The sequence below is a fragment of the Vipera berus genome (genome assembly GCF_964194415.1).
Source record: "Vipera berus genome assembly, chromosome: 5".
Taxonomy (NCBI): domain Eukaryota; kingdom Metazoa; phylum Chordata; class Lepidosauria; order Squamata; family Viperidae; genus Vipera; species Vipera berus.
The window spans coordinates 62,249,036-62,274,352 of record NC_138207.1 but is presented as its reverse complement, the minus strand read 5'-3'; the positions used below and the strand labels follow the sequence as shown (position 1 = coordinate 62,274,352).

At 39.2% G+C, this 25,317-nt stretch overlaps 1 protein-coding gene across 1 annotated transcript in view; it reads left to right on the top strand.

Annotated features, from left to right (window-relative positions):
• Positions 1 to 25,317, top strand: part of CPXM2 (carboxypeptidase X, M14 family member 2) — a gene marked incomplete at its 3' end in the record, with an annotated part of 119,950 nt that overhangs the window by 34,911 nt on the left and 59,722 nt on the right. Inside the window, exons 3-4 of the mRNA XM_081328725.1 lie at positions 16,909 to 17,018; positions 19,035 to 19,174. Coding sequence (XP_081184851.1) covers positions 16,909 to 17,018; positions 19,035 to 19,174 — 250 coding nt within the window. The remainder of the gene's footprint in view (positions 1 to 16,908; positions 17,019 to 19,034; positions 19,175 to 25,317) is intronic.

Genomic DNA, 25,317 nt, shown 5'->3' with positions numbered 1-25,317 from the left:
GGGCCAGGTTATGTTTAATAATTTCACTAAAGAGAGAAAGGTTTTTATGTCTGGAGAAGAACTAGATGTAATAGACCACTACATATACCTTGGCCAATGGATCTCAGTGGAAGGTTATATACAATGAAGGAAATTGAACAGTGTGTTAAATGTGATTGGTAGGCATTTGGCAAGCTACGCATAATTTTCAAGAACAACTTCCCCATGTGCCTGAAGAGAAAAGTTTTGGATCAGTGTGTGCTACCTGCTCTGACTTATACCAGTGAAACATGGACATAAACTCACAATTGACACAAAAGCTATGAATGGAGTAAAGAGCCATGGAAAGACACATGCCTGGCATTACAAGACAAGATAGAAAGACCTGTATATAGATTAGTGAACAAAAGAAAGTATAAGATGTCATCAAGAGAGTAAAAGAATGGAAATGGAAATGGGCTGGTCACCTAGCAAGAAGAACTGATGGCATGTAGATCAAGGCAGTCATAGAATGGATCCCACTTGACAAAAAGCATCCATGAAAGAAACCCAAAACAAGATAAATGGATGGAGAGAGAGAGAGAGAGAGAGAGAGAGAGAGAGAGAGAGAGAGAGAGAGAGAGAGAGAGAGAGAGAGAGAGAGAGAGAGAGAGAGAGAGAGAGAGAGAGAGAGAGAGAGAGAGAGAGAGAGAGAGAGAGAGAGAGAGAGAGAGAGAGAGAGAGGGAGGTACTAAAGTGAGTCAAATTGTTTTGTTACATTGATAATTGATGTAGAAGTCAGATACAACAAACTAAGCATTGGAAAAATTGACAGTGTTGGGACCAATGGGAACCATTGTTTATGAGTAAAACAATAGAATTTGATTACGGGGCGGAGTCAAGATGGTGGAGAGGCAGCAAAGGCTGTAAAGAGCTCCTCCAAAAGTAAAAGTTTTATTTTATTTTACTTTATTTTTATTTTAACTTTTTAACCTCTTTTAATATTGTATTTTAACCTACCTCTTTTAAACTTTTTAAACCCATTTTTAACCCATTTCAACCTTTTAAACCATAGTTTTAAACTTATTTTTAAACCTGTTTTAACAAACCTGAATGGGGAAAAGAAGGAAGAGACAGCACTCTGCAGCAGAAAGTATATCCAAGCCTTTGAAGCAGCAGAAAATGGAGGATTATATTGCAAACAGACAGTCTGCTCCAGTAAGTAACTCATTCGCAGGCACCTTATCAGATAAATTTAATTTATGTGACTCATTGGAGTGGGACTTACAAACCGAACTGGAGAGCAGACAGCGTGTGGAGTTGTCCTCCTCCCTCTTGGAGAATGGCTCCCCTCCTTGGAATCTGGCAACAGCCTCTTTTACACAGGAGGGAGATGTAGCAAATTTGAAGGGGGAAAATATGACAGACTTCCTCTCTAGACAATGTTTGCTTACAGCTCAAACTGTAAACTCAATATATAATCTCTTGTCAATTGTCATGGATAAGGTTGATTGTCTGAAAGAGTCTTTTGCAGAGTTTGTTAGGAGCCACCCAAATACTGTGGAAGGACTTGGGAGGATAACCATGGACAGACATGGGATGGCTAACTCAGAAGGTGAAAGTAGAGAAGGACCTTGTTCGCCTCCCAAAAATTTGAACACCTACAGAGAAAACACTCAATCAGGCAAAGGTCTAAGAGATGACCAATATAACTACAGTCTGCAAACTAACCAGGTTACTTTGCAAATTTATGACAAGAGAGTAAATAGAGGACGTTGGAGCAATAGAAAAGCTATTAGGCTGTCCCTGAGCCAGCTGCTCCGCTGTGAATTCACTCTGATAGATCTACTACATGCAGAGTGGCTGCCAGCAAGAACACAATGTATGAGAATTCTCCTATCATTCAAGCAGCCCACAATTCCCTCCATGCTCTTCAGAATGAAGCCCTTTCTGAGCTTTTTCTCTATATTTCCAATAAGGGTCTTTTGCTCAGAAAAAGTGTGCCCACTCCTGAAACAGCGTCACCAAGAGGGAACTGTCGCTTTAAATCTAGGCTGCAACAGCCCTCACACTACTAAGCCTGAGGCTGCTGCAACTGAACTGACCCTGAGAAAGCAAAGAAGCAATATACGAACTGTGTTACCCACAGCTGCAGGAACTGCTGAGGATGTGCCAGAGGAAATGTTGATTGACCTATTCAGTGCATTGCCAGAACCTGAGCAAGTTAACATCATTCAAAGATTGGACGACCTAAAAGAGGCACTGACAACAACCCAATCTACAGCAAAGCCTCTATTTAATTTGGCTCCACTAAACACGCAACCTTGTGACAAGATATTTAATCAACAATCTGCCTTTACCTCAACAGTAAAAAAAGGTATTGTCACACAGGCTGAGTGGAGTAACTGCACTGACTGACCCAGCCTCTGAGAAACAACTGAAAGACAAAGGGCTTCATCACACAGTGCCCCCTAAGCTGACAAACACTAAGGACATAATCCAGCTTCCATCCTCATTTGATTTAGAAGTTCCCACAACATCTTTCCACAAGATGAACCCTCAGCCATGCCCCTCCAAAAATGGACATAAATCTACATTTATAGACTTAAGCCAGAGTACCTGCTCTTTGGAAAAAAAATCATTCTTGGAGCAAGAGCAGAGGCACACTGGCAACCGAGATATAGAGGAGCAACAAGTTCTTCAACCCACGAGGAGAAATATCGAACCTCACAACAACTGTGTTTATATGGGAAGCTTAGATGATATTGACCCAGCTCCATTGTCAAGTTGACATCTGGCATTTCCACTATCTAGCCAATCAACCAAGTCAGACCACCTTGTTTCTGAGAACCCCATACAGTTGATGACCTGGAACATAGCTGGCTGGAAAAGGATGGTTGATAGTGGACTAATGAGCTTTCTTTCTAGATTTGACGTAATAGCCTTTCAAGAAACCTGGCTAACCGAAGTGGATGAACCAGTACAATTGCCAGGCTTTCAGGGATGGGCCTCCCCAGCCCTAAAAACAAAGAACAAAGGGAGACCCTCTGGTGGGCTATGCATTCTTATAAAGGAAGAGTTGCAATGGCAGGGAGAGAAATTATATAATGAAGATAAGTATCCGTACTTTCTAGCTGTCAAATTTGAATATGACCAGTTTGAGTTAATATTGGTAAATGTGTACATCCCTCCAAGCACATCCCAGCACTATAATTTTGAATATTGGATGGGCTTGGAAGTTATCTTAGAAGATATATCTATATTGTACCCTCAGTCCATAGTGGTATTATTAGGAGATCTGAATGCTAGACTAGGTCCCTCTCTGTATGAGCTTGCCCAGAAGAAGGGAATCCCAGGGGAGTTCTTTGATAACCATCCTCAGTGGCTTTCGAGAGACTGTAAAAGTAATGCCGCTGGCCTGCTCCTAGTCTCCTTAATTTTTAAGGGTAATCTCCAAATTTTGGGAGGTAAGGACAAGAATTATACATACCCTTACACATACCACTCAGCCAATTCAAGTAGTGTACTGGATCTCTTTTGTGTGTCTAGAGATAAGGCTGACCTCTTCTCAGAGGTCACAGTACACCTTAGCGAAAATAGCGACCATCAGCCTGTAAGTGTGACATTGCGAGGCCGCTCAGATTTAAGACCATATAACATGGCTGACAGATGGCTCACCAAAAAGGTAGAGGTGACCCAAGATAAAAGGTTAATTTGGGCCAAAGTTGATACTAAGGCAATATTAGAATGCCTTAAAACAGAGAATGCTACTAAGTGGGCTAGAACAATACAGTCATCTACTACTGACTGGATGTCAGCCTTCAATGCATTCTCCAATCTGTGTAACATACTGAAGAAACACCTAACAGCTAAACCTACTACAAAAAGAGCCCAAGTGGGTAGACTTCGCTGGTTTGATCCTGATTGCCAGCGACAGAAAAAGAAATTGAAGGCAGCCATGAGGCTTGCCCAGAGGAATCCTACTGCCCATATACAAGCTAAGATGCTGCACACAAGAAGGGAATATAAAAAAAACTATAACATTAAAGAAAAAACATTTTGCCATTTCAATCTGGTCAGAACTTGAGTTGGCTGCCAGAAGTCCTAATTCAGTATTATTTTGGCACTCTGTAGCAGGTATTCTGAAGGAACGGAGATTTGCATTTGACATACCAATCTCTGCTGCGGACTGGGAGAATTATTATCAGTGCTTGTTTGCCCCCACCGAACCGGTAAAGAAATTATTTTTAAACAGTGATTTGGTAAATCCTAGAACTCTCCCCCCTTGGCCACCAGTCTCAGAAAAGGAGATACAGTCCATCATTAAAAGCTTAAAGAGCAATAAAGCCCCAGGCGAGGATTTTTTACCAGCAGAATTATTTAAGAAATTTCCCAACTGGTGGGGCCCTGTATTAGCAGGTCTTTTTACACACATAAATAACACCTGCCATATACCAGACGGGTGGAAGATGGCAATAGTTGTCCCCATATATAAAAAAGGGAATAAAAAGGATCCTAGTAATTATAGGCCCATCAGCCTGATTGACATTGTAGCAAAAATATATGCTAGGTATCTTTTGAACAGAATTGAAATCTGGGTAGAGGAAAACAACATCCTCACAGAAGAACAAGCAGGTTTTAGACAGAACAGATCTACTATTGATAACTGCTTTGTTTTGAACCATCTAATTGCCAAATATGCCTATAAGAGGAGACCCCTGTTTGCTGCTTTTATAGACCTTACAGCAGCATTTGATATGGTAAATAGAGACGTACTATGGAGTAAATTGACATCTCTTAAAATAGAACCCAGACTTCTGGCTTTGATTAAAGCCCTTTACATAAGTACCTGTTTGAGGGTGCGGTATGGGGTTAATGGGGCCCTGACTAACAGGATTCACACAAATAAAGGGATAAGGCAAGGGTGTATCCTGGCCCCATTATTATTTAATTTATACATCAATGACTTGCCAGGGTTAATGAAGGATACCATGGTACACATGCCGATGATCCTAAATACTTACTGTAACAGCTTGCTTTATGCTGATGATATGATTTTATTATCATACTCACAAGTAGGATTACGTAGGCTATTAAGAAGATTCAGCTCTTATTGCCAGGATAACTCCCTAATTATTAGCAAATCCAAATCAAAAATAATGGTGTTTGGAAGAAACCATCAGAGACATAAGTGGCAATTAGACGGTGAACCAATTGAGCAGGTTAATACCTTTGTATATTTGGGAGTAACTTTTTCCAAGACTGGATCTTGGGCCTGCCATCATCAACGAAGTACATTTAGAGCAAAAGCCCGTTTGAATTTATTGCTCAAACTAAAGAACCATAGTTACCCAGGGTCCCTAGCTCCACTACTCAAAGTTTATAAGGCTAAGGTTACGACAATGCTCTTGTATGGAGCAGAAATTTGGGGTCTTTATTCAACCACAGCTTTAGAATGAACACAGTCCCAGCATCTGAGATGTATTTTGGGTGTAGATCCAAGAACATCTGCTGCAGCAGTTAGAGCTGAATTGGGAATTCATACAATTCAGGCATTATCTAAAATTAGAGCTTATAACTACTGGTGCAAAGTTAATGAAATGGAGACTGATAGACTCCCCAAATTATGCCTACTAGAGCAAATAAAACTGCAATCACAAATCTCCTGGATCACCAAACTAACAAATTTTGTAAGAAGCTGTGGCCTTCCTGTTTCTTGCGTAACAGGAGAACAACCTAAAAAAAGAGTTGCCCAAAGAATTAAGGATATAGAAGCACAAACTGATATAGCTATCCTTAGTAAGGTGGGTAACTTGAAATGGCTGAGTAAATACACATGTACTTTTCAAGTGGACAGTTATTTGAAGTTACAACTCCCAAAACATCTTAGGGAGATATTTACGAGAGCGAGATTCGAACAGCTTGATACAATGGTCAGATATGGGAGATTTCATGCTATACCGTACAATGAGCGTCTCTGCATTTGCGGAGCGGCAGAGGTAGAGGACCTGGCTCACATCCTATTTGACTGTTGTTTGTATAAGAGGGTGAGAGACAGGTATCTTGGTCTGTATACCAAACGAATGACCCATTGGGATCCCCATATCAAAATAACTTACCTTATGTCCGGCCAGAACTTGAAAATAACATCCAACGTAGCACAGTATTTGAACAAAATGATCCAGTTAAGATCTGCATATGTGGGACTGATTGGGGTAGATTGTAAGGGCGACTCCGAAATATAATGTTACCATATTTTATCTATATCTTAAATTTGTATTTTATTACTATTCTAACTTAAATTGTATTTTAATTCCATTTTAAATTGTATTTTATCAAATTCCATTTCGGATTGCTTTTATCTAGTTTTGGTGACAGTTTGTTGCTGGAACTTTGTACTTTGATATGGCCCAAGGGCTAATCAATAAAGTTGTTGTTGTTGAGTAAAACAATAGCTTTCCTATTATAAACCATCCACTGGTTTTCTCATATTTTGCTGAAGGAAATTTCTTTTCTCTATAACTGGTGATTAAAAGTTCACAAATCCTATGATTAACTATCTGTTTCTCTTTGGAATAACTGCAGTGTTCGTTAGTTACTAAGATAATAAAACATGGATTTAGACAGAATCTATTAAAAGCTCTTTTATTGCATCCTGCAAACTTGGTTATAAGCAGTGGAATAGTCTAGCACCAAGAAAATTGAAAATGCAATATTATGTATGTATCCCAGAAATCTCACTAGATCGTCCTCTCAACTACAAGTGGGTGTGAAAAAGATTTTGCACCCTAATCATCACCATAAAATAATATTTGAAAATATACACAAATCTACTGCAGCTGCAGCTTATTTCATAATCCTATTTTTCTTATGTAATTAAGGTTTTAAATTAATATAGCCAGAAAAACTGAAAAGAACCAAAATAACTCGAGATATTTCAAGCTTGACATTTTAAAAGCTGAACAAAAAAGGATTTCTCTGTTCATCCAGTATGTTAATAAAATTGAGTTCTGTCTGAACTGCATGTTTGAATATTCATTTTCCTACTTGCTGCTTTAAGAAAACATGTTTAAAGACTTACTTATCTACAAGCTGGCTTATTATCAGGCATAGCTGTGCTAGTAGCTATGGATACACTAGTAATGCCTGACTTTATCCTGCCCAGAATGACAATTAAAATTTGATTTGCCAATAGCCCAAGCATTTAGCTCCCTATTTTGTTTATTTGTCTGAGGTTGCTAACAAGCTGCCACAGGATAAGGAAGTGAACAAAATTTAATAAAAACAGTTTCCTAGTTCATATATTTATTATTTGTAGCATGCAATTCTGAATGGAGTTGCTGCCCTCCCTCAACAGTAGAGCGTAAATCTAAAAAGAGAAAAATGAAATTGGGGATAAGGAAATTGTGAAAGACATCTAAAGAGAAAGAGACCTACTGATTGCTGAATGAAAAGAGCTCAATTTTTTTCCTTTTTTTCTTAATGACATAATGTTCAGATTGGGCAGAAATCAGATGAACTGGATGAATGTCCATGGATTTATTTGACCCAGTAGGCCAGATTTTGATAACAGATATGTACCAATAACAGCTCCATAAATGCATACATCATCAAGGATAACGTTTAGCCTTTCTGGCCTACTCTAAAACTCTAGGCATTTTATGTGTTATAATTGTTGTATTAGAAGTTTATTCCTCTTGAAGCTCTGCTCAATTTGATTCTTTAAAACTGGATTACAAATGAAGGTACTCCAATGTAGGAAGTCTTTCACCAGATGGTGGCCTTTGGCTAAAATTCTTCATTGCCTTAAAGAGAAACTTGCAATATGTGTTACATTTGCCTTTCTTTTTATTTATCTAGTTTAAACAGTATTTAAGCTGCAGTAGCATATGCATGCCTTGAAGACAATTCTTTATTGTGGGGTTTTTAAATAATTGTTTATTGCTTTAAAAGTAATAACAGAGAAGGAAAAGAAGCGAAAGGAATAACACAAGAATACATACATTTTCAAAGTAATATGTAAGCATTGCTTAAAAATATCTGAAAAATATAATACAAAAAAATAAGATATGTGGTATAATATGTTGTTAAAACAACAACAGCTACCATTCTATATAAAATAAAACATATATATAATTTCCCGTGTAAGATTGAGAGTGTCTTGGCAACGTTTCACCAGACTCAAACCCAAACCCACCCCATAGATGAAATGAAACCACCATCCAGAAGCCAAACCACGGCGGCATCTCCAGCTGCTGCACCCCCCCGACCCCCACAAGCAAATTGACACACACCATGAACACAAGGCCAGACCGCAAACTCGGAGCAAAATCAAAGCCCGGGATGTTACACCACAGCCTTCTGCTCAGAACATTACATCACAAAACTCAGGAGGTTACAATACTAAAGCTCGGGATGTCACAACACAGCCAACCACCCAGGATGTTGCAACACAGCACTCAGGATATCACTATACTAGAGCTCAGGATGTCATCTCACAGCCCATTATCCAGGTCGTTACAACACAAAAGACTAATAGGCACACAGCCAACACCTCAGCCACACAGGATGTAACAACACAGCCAACCAACCCTCTTACAGGAACAAAGCCAGCACCCCACACCCACCCACCAATATTTATAGAGATAGGGCAGCTCTGATCATGCTTTGCTCACACAAGCACAAAGCTGAAAACACCAGCCTGAAGATGATGAGTGGGACCTTGTCGAAACGTCGCCAAGACACTCTCAATCTTACACGGGAAAAGACCTGAATACGTCAAGACCTACATATATATATATATATATATATATATATATATATATATATATATATATATATAATCAGAATTAGTGTTCAGTGAGACTGAGAATAAAATTCACTGTGCAAAGCTAGATTAAAGGCAATGTAAAAAGGAAGGTTTTGCTGGCAAAAAGCAAAGATTTGGATGTGGACTACTATTATTTTCCTATCCATTCTCTATCTTTCTCCCCTCCCTGTCAATATGCACTATCTATTAAAATTTTGTGACAGTTTCTGAAGTTCCTCCAAAAGTCCACAATCTTCTTTCTGACTATTTTGTTTTCCCAAAGGTTGTATGTGACGGTGTACTCTTGATCTGATACTAACCAGTCCATAGGGAAGAGCTGGATGAAGACAGCGCAAAGACAAGAATATAGAAAATATTTCAGAAAACAGTATCAAGGTTTAGGAAGATCATACAAGATAAGAATACAGAAAATATTTCAGAAGACATTATCAAAGTTTAGGAGGAAAATACAAGCTACAACAATATGCAGGCACCAGAAAGATGAATTTCAACAGGGACAATTGTAAAGGCCTACATTTGATTGGGAAACTAAAAATATGAATATAGTTTTGATGATGATCCTGGCTAGCAGGACATTCAAAATGGAACTGTGTGTATAGTGGAACGCAACTGTACATTAGTCAATAATATGATGCAGCTTCAAAAATATCAATCTAGATCTATTCTGTTCTGCCCAGTGCACTCCCACAGGGAGGGTCTGCACAGGGTCCCGCCGGTAAGAGATTGCCGGCGGGTGACACCCAGGGATAGGGCCTTCTCAGTGGGGGCGCCTGCCCTCTGGAACCAGCTGCCGGTGGAGCTGAGGACTGCCCCCGACCTCCGATCATTCCGCCGGGGCCTGAAGACCTGGCTCTTCGAGCTCTCGGGCCCAGACTGAGGAGAAATTTTAATTTAGGGTTCTTTTTAATCGACTACAGGGTCAATTTAATATTTTTTAATTTGGTTCTTAATTTTTGTATTTTGGATTTTTAATTCCCTGTAAACCGCCCTGAGTCCTCAGGGAATAGGGCGGTATATAAATATAACTAAATAAATAAATAAATAAATAAATATGGCATCTGAACATCTCATTTCAACAGTCCAGAGGAGAAAAGTCAAGATGTTCAAAGACACAAAGGAAAAACCAGCAAGGAATTGTTGGTTGCACTGAAATTTTTTTAGTCTAGAAAGAGTTCACTGCAGAGAGAGACATGAAAACTATCTTCATATCTCACAACTATCATGTAAAAGACGGCTGTGTTCCAGAAGACAGACAAGAAACAATGGATTTAAATTATATAAAAGCAGATTTTGAATTGACGTCAGAAAAAAATGTAATTAAGAAGTATTCAATAATAGAACTGATTCTTAGAAAGGTAGAAAACTTTCTTTTGCTGATGCTTAAAAAAGGGTTTTTTGACCATCTAGTTGACATTTATGTACTAGGAGATTGGACTAGATCAGTGTTTTTCAACCTTTTTTGGGCAAAGGCACACTTGTTTCATGAAAAAAATCACGAGGCACTCCACCATTAGAAAATGTTAAAAAATTTAACTCTGTGCCTATATTGACTATATATAAAGTAATTCTCTTGAATAGGAATCAAATAAACACAAAGAAAGTATTTTATAATTACTTTTCAATTTTTCCCACGGCACACCAGGCAACATCTCGCGGCACACTAGTGTGCCGCGGAACAGTGGTTGAAAAACACTGGACTAGATAATCTCCAAGGAGCCTTCCAGACCTTTACATTCTCTGATTAGTATTTATTATTTTCTTAGCGTAAAAATAATATTGCTGACAGACTCTGAAAAACATAACAATTTCAAAAGTACAAGTTCCTATGTTATCGCTGTATAATATCTGAAGCTTAACTAAATCTCTTAGTTTAGAGTCTTAGTTTAGAAAATAAATCTATCTCATGACAAAAGATTTACTGGAAATTCTTGCTTTGAGGTATCTTAGAATAACAGATGCCCAGCATCAATCAATCAATCAATCAATCAATCAATCAATCAGGATTGACTTCCACATCCAGCTGGAATCCAGAAACCAAAGTTATGTGAACTCATTTGAAGATCAATGAATAAATCAACTCAAAATAGGACTGACCACTCTGCTGCTAAGCTAAGTGGTTACTACATGGGAAATTATGAGACCATGGTTGTGCTTTCCGAGTAAAAAGAGATGAGACTCCTCAATTTCATATCTTGGGATTTTGTTTACCTCCTAACCACTCCCCCTCCCTTTGGAATGTTCAAGTGCCTGCTTATTGTCTTGTCATATTGCAAATAAAGTGATCATAGTACAGCCTGAAGCTGAATGCCCTGGGCACACTAGCTAAACAACTTATTCTTCTGAAATCCTTTTCCCCCTTTTCACTCTATGATGTGAGTCAGGATGGAAGAAAAAAAAAAGCAAGAGATTTCTATATCTCTTTTGCTTGACCCTCCCTGCAGAAGAGAGATCAGAGAGGGATTTCAAGAGAGTAAACTGTTTGCCCATAGAAATCTCTTGCTTTCTTTCTCTCCCTGACCTTCACAGAATGGAGAGATTAGAGACAGGATTTCAAGAACATACCGTAAGCTGTTTGCACAGTGCCCCCACAGCTCCCAGCCCCAGGCTACAGGCATGATCACATCGTTTTTGATGTGTTGAAGAGCAAAGCAGCTTATTTTCTTGCAATCTTTTTCTCTCTTATTTCTCAGTTCTACAAGCAGGTGTGATGAAAACATAAGTCAGGCACAGGTCAATGTGGACTATAATGATGACACATGACTGAGAAATGTGAAGGTCATAAATAGTCATAAGTGAGCCATAAAGTAAATTTTTCAGTTCCACTGTAACTTTGAATTATTGATGAATAAATGTTCCATCAAGAATAATATGACAGCTATCACTTTGGCAAAGTAATAACAACAACAACAACAACTTACTCTCAAACAAGGAAAAATAGTGAAAACTGAAGGAATAAAGATGACCCATGAAAATAACATTAAAAGTCTGGATGAGGAACATTACTACAAATACTTGGGTATCCTTCAAGCTGACAACATCAAGCACACTGAAGTCAAGAAAAAGATTAGAGGTGAATACATCAAGAGAGTGAAGAAGATCTTAAAGTCCAAACTCAATGGAGGAAATACCGTGAAGGCAATCAACACCTGGGCAATTCCAGTCATTAGATACATAGCTGGAATAGTGGACTGGGCTCAAGCAGAACTAAAAGGAATGGATCGGAAGACCAGAAAAATAATGACAATGAATCATGCCCTTCATCCACGCAGTGACATTGACAGACTCTATCTACAAAGGCAAATAGGTGGACGTGGAATGCTGCAAGTACATCAGATGGTTGAAGAAGAAAAAATGGCTTTGGAAGAATATCGGAAGGACAATGATGAAGATGCACTGAAATTAGTATATCAGGAAGGCTTACTGACTACTGGAGAGATCAAACTGGCCTACAAGAAAATAATAAAGTTAAACTGCTTTGGGACTTCAGAATTCAAACAGACAAGCATCTGCACCATAACACCCCGGACTTAACAATTGTCGATAAGAAAGACAAAAACGTCTGGATAGTGGACGTGGCAGTGCCTGGAGACAGCAGAATAGATGAGAAAGAACTGGAGAAGATAACAAAATACAAAGACCTACAAATAGAAATAGAAAGATTCTGGCAAAGGCAAGCAAGGGTAGTACCAATAGTAATAGGTGCCTTGGGTGCAATCCCAAAACAACTGGAGCACCACTTGAACACCATTGGCGTTGACAAATTCACCATTAGTCAATTGCAAAAGGTGGCCTTACTAGGAACTGCTTCCATCCTGAGATGATATCTATAATACCATCAAACATCCACATCTGCCTATCCCAGGTCCTTGGTAAGGACTTAATAGGTAGACAAAAATGCCAAATCCAGTCTGAACATCTGGCTGACTGTGCGATGATCAGTAATAATAATAATAATAATAATAATAATAATAATAATAATAATAATAATAATAATAATAATAATAATAACAACAACAACAACAATAACAATAACAACAACAACAAGTTGAAAGAGACCTTGGAGGTCTTCTAATCCAAGCCCCTGCTCAGGCAGGAAATCCTATACCATTTCAGACAAATGGCTGTCCAGTCTCTTCTTTAAAACTTCCAGTGTTGGAGCATTCACAGCTTCTGGAGGCAGGTTGTTCCACTGGTTAGTTGTTTTGTCAGGAAATTTCTCCTTAGTTCTAGGTTGCTTCTCTCTTTGATTAGTTTCCATACATTGTTTCTTGTCCTGTCTTCAGGTGTTTTGGAGAATAGCTTAACTCCCTCTTCTCCTTCTCTTTATTAAACTAGACATATCCGATTCCAGCAACTGTTCCTTATATGTTTTAGCCTCCAGCCCCCTAATCATCTTTGTTGCTCTTCTCTGTACTCTTTCTAGACAGTCTCAACATCTTTTTTACATTGTGGTGATCAAAACTGGATCCAGTATTCCAAGTGTGGCCTTACCAAGGCATTATAAAGTGGTGTTAACACTTCACGTGATCTTGATTCTATCCCTCTGTTAATGCAGCCTAGCACTGTGTTGGCTTTTTTGGCAGCTGCAGCACACTGCTGGCTCATATTTACGTGATTGTCTACTAGGGCTCCTAGATCCCTCTCACAAGGGATCTTGAGCAAGGTACCACCTATACTATACCTGTGCATTTGCTTTTTCTTGCCTAAATATAAAACCTTACTTTTTTCACCACTGAATTTCATTTTGTTAGCTAGCACCCAATGTTCAAGTCTGTCAAGATCCTTCTTTATCTTAAGCCTATCTTCTGGATTGTTGGCTATTCCTGCTATCAGCAAATTTGATGAGTTCCCCATCAATGAGGGAACTCATTGTAGAAGAGCTGTGCTTTTGTTAATAGAATCAACCACTCATAGCTGGTCAAAGTCAAGTAGGTAGGAACTTCACAGATTTGGCATCTTTTGTCTGGGGGTAATTATCAAAATTCTAAGAATAATTCCCCATTATTTATACAGTAGGATTTCATTAAAGCAAATACTCTCAGTAACTTCCCTTCTACTTTCGAATTAGATCTGTTTCTTCTGGCATTCTTTTTCCAGCCTTCCTATAATCTCTCATAAATAAGTAGCTGAAGATACATGGAATTTCAGAGAAAGAACTTTCCAATCCTGGCATTTGAAATTAACATCCAGATGGCAGCTGGGAAAAGTCTGTATATATAGGACAGATCTATAAATATATTTTTAAAAGAAAGCTTGGCTGATTATTATTTGTGATACATTAGACATTTCCTGAGCATCTTACTATATAAGAAGCTTAAAACTATTTTCAATGGTTCTGTGAGTATGTATAAGGCTTGTTTGAATTCATTTTAATTAATTGAAATTGTTTTTCCCCATTCATCATCTAACATAGAAAGAGAGCATTTCTATTAAGATTCTTCTCATCAGCTTATTCCAGTTTCCCTCATAAGTACCGAATATGTATTTGATAATTACATTTATACAGCTGAAAATATAATAGTCCAAAATATGAGCCTATTTTGTAGGAGATTTTATTTAACTAAGCTGTCTTTGCAATTCTCTTTGTCTGCTTTCTTGTCTTGCAAAAACAAGATGGCTGTCAAATATGTACCAAGCAATGCATCAGCTTCTTAGATTATGTATTTATTATTTTATTTTATTTTATTTGTATACCGCCCTTCTCCCGAAGGACTCAGGGCGGTGAACAGGGACATAAATATCAAAATGCCCAAAAATACAGAAATTGAAAACAAATTAAACCCTAGTGCCCAAATGCAGAAAATAAATTACATTAAAACAATAATTAAAACAAAACCCATCAGACCAGGCTGGCTTGTTCAAACAGATAGGTTTTTAGGTCGTGTCGGAAGGAGCGAAGGTCAGGAGCCATCCGGAGCTCAACCGGTAAACGGTTCCACAGGTCAGGCGCACCCACAGAGAACGCCCTCCCCCTGGGGGTCACCAGACGGCATTCTCCGAATGGCGGCACCCTGAGGAGGCCCTCTCTGTGGGAGCACACTGGGCGGAGGGAAGTTGATGCCGGTCGCAGGTGCTCCCTAAGGTACTCCGGACCCATGCCATGTAGGGCTTTGTAGGTCATAACCAGTACCTTGAATCTCACCCGGAAGGCAACCGGAAGCCAATGCAGCTCACGGAGCAGAGGTGTAATATGGGAGTATCAGGAGACCCCCAACACAACTCGCACGGCTGCATTCTGCACCAGTTGGAGCCTCCGAGTGGTCCTCAAGGGCAGCCCCATGTAGAGAGCGTTGCAGTAGTCTAACCGAGAGGTCACGAGCGCATGAGTGACTGTACGCAAGGCATCACGGTCTAGATAGGGCCGCAACTGGCGCACCAGGCGCAGATTATAAACTCCGTCCACCTCTGCCAGACCACAGAAAAGTCTATGGATGTTTTGGGTAGCTGTGATCTGAGTTAATTATGAAAACATAATGTGAGTTCTAGCACTGAATTTAACAACTCAAGCTGTCATTATGTAAACCAATGGTGAATTTTCCAACTTGTGACATCAAACATAGTGGCTCTGCCTGACTGATTGGAACCTCAATTCACTTCTATGCTGGGAAATTTTCAAGTGTGTTTTCTGCAAAAAATAAGTGATGTACTTTAAAAAAGATTTTAGCTTAACCCTCTTGTGATATTTCAATGGGTATTTGTACAAGGGAAGGCAGAATTTGGAACTTAATTTGGATGTTATGTGAAGTATATCATCCATCAGTTTCAACACAGATCATAACTATCATTTTCTTGTTTGTAGGACTGAAATTTTGGTTAAAGATACAGTTTTTTCCTAATGAACCTTTATTCCACTAATAAATAAATTTTATGTTATTTCAGCAACCATCTCTTAAATGCTCCAACATTGCTTACAAGAACATTTAACTTTACTGCATTCATCTTTATAAAAAGGGGAATTGAACACAATCAATAGTCAAAATCAATATACAATAGTTGGCTTATTATATCAATCAATGACTGAATAAATCTTCCATATACTGTATGAGTGGATGTGCCATCAAGGTGGCTGACTGTAGCTCCTCATTTCCTCTACAATTCTATGCAATTAGGAATAAAACAAACTACTTCCATTACATCAAATATGTTGTTCTATCTCATCCAACCTCCAGAAAGGCTGTTTGTGGAAATGTTTAACAACACCAAGCAATCAGACCATATTTTTAACTAAAAAAAAAGTTTTCTGGCAGGAAAAAAAGTGATTATTGTCTGCTTTACAAACCAAGTCTGGTTAAAAGTATGACACATTTTAAATGGAGAAAGAAAGGTCCTGTAGAGGAGGAGGAGGAGGAGGAGGAGGAGGAGGAAGAAGAAGAAGAAGAGGAGGAAGAGTATACCTGAATACTTTTATGGCATCTTCCTTCCTGCAAGCTGCTAACTAAACATCAAGTGCAAGGACTAAATACAGAAACCTGTTATGGAGGATACCTACTCTTGAAGAATGCCAATAAAGATTTAACTAGTCATATAGTGCCTCTTACTGGCCAGTAACCAATAATATTGAAAGCTTTTTTAAATATATAAAAACTATAATTATATGGGTATTTTCATTGACAGGGTTCCCCAGTGTCAGGTGACTCATGTTGAGTTAATTGGAATCAAGTAACAACTGAATTTATTTTCTGTAAGGATTTAATAATGTGGTTACAGCGGTTAGGATGCTGGATAGCAGGTTAGCAAACCCATATTGGAGATCCATGTGCTGCCATCCTGCCAGGGACATGAAAGGAGCCCCCCAAATTGGGCATCCCCCAGGCAATGGTGATGTTACTGGCTAATCTTTCAACCCGGTGGTTTCCAGCATGGTGCTATGTGGTTACTGTAATTTCAGGAAACAATGAGTGCATATAAATTATGGGTAATGCTACTGCCAAGACACTCAGGTCTCAAAATTTAACACAATACAATTGCAAATTTAAGAGAAACCTTTTTTCACCCAAGAGAATTTGCCCTCTTTTGCATACTCACAACAGAAGCACATTTAAACACAGCATCTATGAAGGTGCTTTGTTGCTTTGTTGCTGACTGCTTTCTCACTTAACCCTTAAATGTTTGCTCTTCAGGTTGTCCTCCCTTGGGTCTTGAAACGTTAAAAATTACTGATTTCCAGCTTCATGCTTCTACAGTGAAGCGATATGGCCTGGGAGCTCACAGAGCACGGTTAAATATTCAGGTAAGATTACCTTTCTTTTTTTAAAAAAAATATATATATAGAGAGAGAGGATATCAGGTTTTTTTTAAAAAAAGCCACTAGTAAATGCCTTTTATTTTTTACCACCCTAACATGTAATACCATTTTAAACAAAGGAAGCAATGCATAGCCTAATGTTGGTTAATAGTGAATACAGTAATAGAGGAACCTTAACCCTTTGTTCCTACAAGCTCTCCCTTACCCCATTATTTGTACAAATGATGATTTGTATATTCAGCTGTCTTGAAAATCACTTCAAATTCTTAGAGAGATGGCAGTATAGAAGTGCAATTGATAAGCCAATGCCAGGCAATTAATCAATGTACTCCCAAACATTGTTCTTGGCAGTGGGATAATACTTGTCCTGCAGCTCTGGAGGAAGCAATACAACTCTTTCTTGGAATAATTTTTGTGTGGAGTTGAAACAGATACAATTGTTAATTGGATTACTATCATAATATCCATACAAATCCCTCATTGTTGTGTAGATATGGGGGAACAACACTGATCTAAGCTTGGAAGAGCTCCTGTGTGTTGAAAATCCTTTACAAATATTATGTCACAAGCAACCATCAACTCCTAATTTTTTTCTTAATCAGATGCATGGTATGATCCCCCCCACACACAATTTTCTTAAAAGGGAAGAGAAATCACTCTTTAGTTTGATGCTGATCAGAAAGCTGGCATCAAAATTCACTCTCATAATTCTTTAGTGCTGATTGTATAGATGCTCATAACAAGAAGTGTCCAATTATGCAGAGCGTTTCTGGAGCAAAACATTGGGCTTGATTAGAAGTTGGAGCACCTGGAAAACCCAGTGTCAAGTCCTTTAATGAACCCCTTAGAATAGGCATGTCAAACTCGCGACGTCATGTGATGTCGCGCGACGTATCAGAGCTTTTTCCCCATTGCCGGCAATGGGGTGGGCGCGGTTTTGTCGTGACGCGTCCGGCCCATGGGCCGGCAGTTTGACACCCCTGCCTTAGAACTTTCTGAAATAATAATATTTGTGTGTTACCAGAGATTGGGCTGATGCTAAGTAGAGCAGTTTCTTGCATCTGCATCTGCAGATGTTCCTAGGAAAATGTGGAATTATGGTTTTAAAGCCATTGTCAATGCCACGATGAGAAATAGATTAGTTTTTAGCTTGTATGGTAAGTTATTTATTGGGAGCGATTGTAAGAAAGCTCTGAAAATTATGGAAAGGGTGAAACTCAAAGCTACTATGCACTCTAAGAGAACTATAAATATAACATCTTGTTTTGATTACCATGGAATACATGCTCTGTGGTGTATGGTCTGATCTGCAGTAAAATCTTCTAATTAAAAAAAAAGGCCAGAAACTTCCATCAAGTTAAAGGAATAACTATATGCAAGATAATCCCAAAGGTGCTTTTTCATGAGGCAACTGGACTTTCTTGTTTTTCCTTTGAAGATGTTTCATTTCTCATCCAAGAAGCTTCTTCAACTCTGCCTGGATGGTCGGGCAGAGCTGAAGAAACTTCTTGGATGAGAAGTGGAATAATGTCTTCAAAGGAAAAAACGAAAGTCCAGTTGCCTCGTGAAAAAGCACCTTTGGGATAACTATGACCTGGATGACTGAGAATCTCCATAGACATATGCAAGGTAACAAAAGACATTTAAAGAATCTCCTTTTTCCCTTCAGAAGTCCAGAGATGAAACATAACCTCATGCAGTCCTTTTCTGACTGATCTTTTTGCTTTTTGTTTCTGAGTTCTTGCTTTGCTATTCAATCCTGCCTTCTGTTTCACCATTTGTTCCTGTTACGTATTCCAGTCTTGACCAGTACTTTGAAACAGAAGCAGGTTTGGGGCTTCTAGGAGTCAATAAACAGGCATCTTTGACCATCAGCCATTTTTTTTAAAAAAAGGCCAGAATGTGCTACAACTTTACTTGAGCTTACTTTTATCTCTTAACTTATTTCTTTTCAAAAGGCCTCTGTTCAGATTTCTAAAGACAGTTTTGCCTTCTCTTCAGGCAGGTATTAATGAGAATGATTTTTATGATGGTGCTTGGTGTGCTGGACGGAATGATCCCTACCAGTGGATTGAAGTAGATGCTCGCAGGCTAACAAAGTTCACAGGAGTTATTACACAGGGAAGAAATTCTCTTTGGCTGTAAGTAAATATATTATGTGTTAACATATTGTATGCAGGCATGCATTGTCTAAGGAAAACCCAGATTTTTTTAGCAAAAAAATTATAATATAAAACTATAAAACTACAATACTTTTAAAACAATAGTACTTTATGCTACTTTCCGCCAAGTATGGAATTAGCCACATTGGCCCATCTAGTAGGTACCGTTGAAAGGCAGTTTCATTAGGACTACTTCTTCTTGTCGAGTTATTTCAATGGAGTTTTACTTTGTTAAATTAAATCTTGGTCTTTTTTTAATCAATTTCCTCCACAATCATGGTTAGTCATTTGGCGACACTGAGAACATTCAGAGTAAAAGGATACGTTCTTGATAATTTTCTGCGGAGACCTCTGTATTTCAAAACAACGTGTCCCTACACATTGATAACGTTAATTTCAGTTCAAGGGAAACTAAAAGGTAGTTATCAGTGTGTGTGTGTGTGGGGGGGGAATTAGCCTAACTCTGTTGTAAACCACATACAATTTATCTTTATTTCAAGTATTTCTGAAATAAATGTGGAAGCTCCAATCAACATATCTTGGTCTTGTTATTGAATTGTGACTTCACTAGGCAAGTTTCCTTTCTCATTTCCAGTTTGGATGGAATTTTTCACCATTCTTTGTTTGGATAATGTGCCCTTGAGGATAATGTGGCCATTATTTGTTGTTAGGATAAAGCAGGGCTTCACGTTTTGGGAATATTCTTCAGTTTGATACTGGTGCTGCTTAATTTCAAATTCAATATTAGAGGCAGAGTTTCACAAATGCTTATTTATGTACAGGGGGATTAGATACATTATAATTAATGCAGCCTGATTGAGCATCATGAATATAATTCTATTGGTAATTTATCCCTTTCTCTAAACAAAATGTTGAGCATTCTGACACAAGAAAACATTGTTTCTGATCATGCCTTTTGGTGCCTTGTTCAAACCATTTTCCAAAGCACTAAAAGTCAAGACAAGAAACAATGGATGGAAACCGATCAAGGAGAGAAGCAACTTAGAACTAAAGAGAAAATTCCTAATGGCTAGACCAATCAACTAATGGAATAGCTTGCCTTCAGAAGTTGTAGGTGCTCTATCACTGGAGGTGTTCAAAAAAGAGACTGGACAACCATTTGTCTGAAATGGTATAGGATCTCCTGCTTGAGCAGGAGGTTGGACTAGAAGATCTCCAAGGTCCCTTCTAACTGTATTATTCTACATTATTCTATGTTATTGTATTTCATTGGGGAAAGCACATTAGATTCCAACACATCAAGCTTTGTGTTGGGTATTAAATCTTTCCAAGCAAACGTTTTATATATTGTGCACTGACCCTAGTAAATTTCAATGTGATTTATTCAGAGTGCCTACGTGTCAACAGCAGCACATATAACTTAATGACAGATATACAATGTCAGTTAAAATTCAACATTTAAACTCAGATTAATTGTCAGTTGTCATAGTCTCCTTTTAATAACAGTGAAGCTCCATTCCAGTGCTGATAAAATAATGTCTCACATTGCATTATCAAGTCTGATGACTGAAAATTCAAGACAGACTTTTCAGCATGAAGAAAAGCAGTGATAGAAAGCTTCTCACATTAAATGTTAGGCTGTTGCACATTTATTAAAAATACATCATTCCTGGCAGGAAAGGTTGACAGCCATAGACAATAGATTTTATTAGCAGTGTTTGGGATGCAATAAAGCTAGTCCCATTCAGAAAAAGAAAAACAGAACAGAGTGATAAAAGTAGCAATGGATAGGGACTTCCGCTGGCGGCGCGGCGCTGAAGACAGCCTCCCCTGGCTGCCCGCGGCTCAGCTGTTTGTTTTTTTGCCTGAAACAGCGCCGATCAGCTGTTCGGGCGAAATTGAAGCCCCCTCCTCGGGAGAAGAGGAGGGGGTGAGGCCCCAGGTAGGGGTAGAGTTCTCCGAGGCCGCCTGAGCTTTGAGCTTGGGCGGCTGAAGGATCGAACTCCCCCGAAGCCTGGGTTGCTCCCAGCTGGCCGTCGTCTCTGCTCCGAACTTCCTGGAGCAGAGCCAGGCGTCTGCGAACCAGCCCTGCCTGATGAAAGGACTATGATTTAAAGGAGCAGGCAGAGCGGTACAAGAGGAAAAGGTGAAGAGGACTATTTTACTGTACTCTCTAACTTGTTGGACTTTTTAAACTTTAATTGAAAGTGCGTCATAATTGAGGATTAAAAGATGGCGGCTAAACCTCCCTCTAAAACTCTTCGGAGTGGAGGATCCTCGCCGGTGCAACAATCATCACTACAGGCATTGCACCCTCCTGAAGTGCTGACATCGAAGGATTTGCGAGATGCCTTGGATAAACATGCCCAGGTACTTTTGGAATCAATTAATCAATCAATTGCTGATAAATTTGCACAGATGGAGGAGAAATTGGAGAAATTTGAGGAAAGAATGGAAGAGAGGATGGAACAGAAGTACAGCGTGATGAAGGTAGACATTTTGACTTCAGTGCATAAAGTGGCGGAATGTGTGGAAGATTTAGATGAAAAAGTGGATGATTTGGCTCAAAGGAATGCTATACTAGAAGTAAAAGCACGGGAGAATGAAATTGAAAGAGGCAAGTTGGAAAGGGAGTTAAGCCATGCCCAACATTACCAGATGCAGTTTGCTGTCAGAATTAGAGGCTTAAAAGAGAATGTTAAAGAAGATTTAAAGCAGCTGATCTCTGAGGCTCTCGAAGGGGTATTGAACCAGCCAGCATCTGAAATAAGAGCAGCTATGGATAAAGTGTTTCGGGTGAATTCATGGATTGCCAGACAGAGAAAGTTGCCTAGAGATGTGGTGGTTTATTTTGCAAAAAGAGAAATTAGAGATCAAGTTATACAAGCTGCCTATGATGTTAAGGTTGTGATTGCTGAACAAGAAGTCTTGGTTTTAAAAGAAATTCCTCCAAGGATTTTAAGAAACACGCAATAGAAAATATACATGCTGGTTTCAAACATGATGAGACTACTTACAAGGAAATTTTAAGTTTGGAAAGGAATATTTGGTGCTTGAAATCATATAGTTTCTTGCGAGAAGAGAAGGTTGTTCAGACTTGGTTTCAATATATTCAGTTACAGGCCAGGTGGAAAGAAGACCAAAAAAATGGATTTGCAACGACTGATGAAAATTTGATAAAGCAAATTAGAAATCAAGGACCAGCACATATTAAACGGATATATCTTGCATTGATAGAGATCGATTCAGAAACAGAGCTTGTTAAGGATTGTATGATAAAATGGGCCCAAAACATTCAGGAAGTTATTACAATGGACACGTGGGAAAAGATCTGGGTGAGGAATGTAAAATTCACTCAAGCTCAAAGTTTAAGAGAGAACTTTTACAAAATGTTTTATAGATGGCATCTAGATCCTAAAAAGCTTGCAAGTATGTATCCGAATTATCAGCCTAAATGTTGGAGGTGTGGTGATGAAGAGGCAACATATTTTCACATATGGTGGACATGTAAAAAGGTCAAGGCTTTTTGGATAAAAGTCTGGTGGAATATGCAGAAGATTTTTAAACGGAGGATAAAGTTTTGTCCGCAATTTTTTTTGTTGGGAATAATTGTTGACGCTACAGTTGTGGACTCTAAGTTGATGCTGAATTTAGTTACGGCAGCAAGACTTTTGATAGGTCAATATTGGAAGAAAGAGGAACTGCCGACTATACAAGAGTGGATTTTAAAGGTTTCCGACTTGGCAGAGATGGCGAAGATTTCGGCCTATTTGAAAGATTACTCGCAAGAACATTATATTATGGAATGGAGAAAATGGATTGAGTTTATCCAGAATAAGTATAGGGTCAAGAAGTTTTATCTAGCATTTGAATAAGTCTTCTTTCGTTTTCTTTTTTCTTTTTTTATTTTGTCTTCTATATATATTTAATAATGCTAAGTTTTGTTTGATCCTATATAAGTTAGAGAGTGATGGATTTTAGAATTTATAGTTGTTAGTATATGGTTGTTTATGATTGCCTTTTTATATATATATACCTTGTATTTAGCTCTGGGAAGTCCGGGGGGGGGAGGGGGGTTAGGGGGAGGTGGGGGGGGAGGAGGGAGGGGGGGAGGGGGGGGAAGGGGGGAGGTAGGGAGGGGAGGTAGGGAGGGGGAAGGGGGTTTTTTAAAGGAAAACTGTATTTTTAAAACTTTTCAATAAAAAAAAAAAAAAAAGTAGCAATGGATAGAATTGTGTGTAGCTTCAGATTCAGCGTCATGACAGACACATGGTCCATGTCTAATTGTCTGGTGGGGAAAAAGCACTGAGAATAATGCTAAGATGCTTTATTCTACTTTTGCTTTTGCAGACCCAGAGAAGGCCAAAGATACAAAGCAGCATTTTTAACACTATTTTGTGAATATGAAAAAAAACTTGAAAAAATGGAACTAAATCAATGTCATCATAGGGTAGTAGTCATTCTTTTCTTTTTGAAGCAATCTGGAAATATGGACTAGCCCCCCTCCCACAACAGCCAAAAAAGAATGTCTTGGGGTGTGTATCTGGGTCAGTAGGAATCAATGCCTGCGTGCTTCTGTTCATTTTTCACCTATAGGCTTTTGCTACAGCCTTTTTAACTGGCGTACACTGAAATACGAAAGGGGGAGTGGGGTTCCAGAAGGCTGCTAAGAGAAATAAATAGTGGCCATTGGCCAAAACTCTTTTATAGCTGGAATTTTATTCTGAAGGGTTCAGGAGCAAAAATGTTGGTACTGACATAAACTCAATATACCTCCAGTAAACACAATAATGATAGAAGTGAGTCTCTCTTTCAATTTCCTGGCGCCATATTCTTACTCAGCCCTGAAGGTGGTTAGATACAACAGGAGTTGAAATCAAGACAGCTTTTAAATAGTAACTCAATGAAACCACACACTAAAAGGCAAAGAAACAAAGAGCTCTCTTTCTAAAGCCATGCAAAACTGTGATGGACATCTGAAACAAAACATTGATATATAGTGGTAGTCCTTGACTTACTGTATGACCGCAATTGAGCCCCAAAATTATGTTGCTAATTTAATAATAATAATAATAATAATAATAATAATAATAATAATAATAATAATAATAATAATAATAATAATAATAATAAGTTGGAAGGGACCTTGGAGGTCATCTAGTCCAACCCCCTGCTAAGGCAGGAAACCCTATACCAGGGGTCGGCAACCTGAAAAAGGAAAAGAGCCACTGGGAACTGGTTCCATCACACATAAAAAAAGTGGGAGCCGCGTGCGTGCGTCCATGCACGCGCATGCGCAGAAAACGTTTTGTGCATGCATAAAACGTTTTTCCTTTGCATGCGCGGACGCGCACGGTTGCCATTTTTTTAATGTATGATGGAACCGGTTGCGCGACGGCGATGGCCCGTTTGCAGAGCTACCGCCTTCGGAGGAAGGCGGCAGCTCTGCAAACGGGCCATGGCAGCTTTCCCAACAAGCGGCGCCGCTGCCCGTTCCGAGAGGTGCGCGTGCACCTCTCCGAACGAGCGGAGGTGCGCGCGCACCTCTCGGAACGGGCAGCGGCGCCGCTCTTTGGGAAAGCTGCCGCGGCACGTTTGCAGGCTGCCGAAGGCGGCAGCTCTCGGAACGGGCGGTGCCACTCTCCATTTGGAGAGGTGTGCGCGCACCACTGCCCGTTCGAAGAGCCGCGGGTTGCCGACCCGTGCCCTATACCATTTCAGACAAATGGCTGTCCAGTCTCTTCTTAAAAACTTCCAGTGTTGGAGCATTCACCACTTCTGGAGGCAGGTTGTTAAGTGAGTTTTGCCCCATTTTACGACCTTTTGTTGCCACATTTGTTAAGTGAATCACCGCAGTAGTCATGCCGTTGTTAAGTGAATCTGGCCTTCCCCATTGCCTTTGCTTGTCAGAAGGTCACAAAAGGGGATCACGTGACCCTGGGACACGGCAACCGCCATAACTATGAACCAGTTGTCAAGTATCCAAGTGTAAATCACATGACTATGGGGATGCTGCAACGGTCATACGTGTGAAAAATGGTCATAAGTCATTCGAACGTTCACTAAATGAACTGTTGTAAGTCGAGAACTACTTGTACCTCAGTCAAGAAGTGCTGTGTTTTAGATGTTGGTCTAGGATAGGGGAGACTCTATTTTCAGAG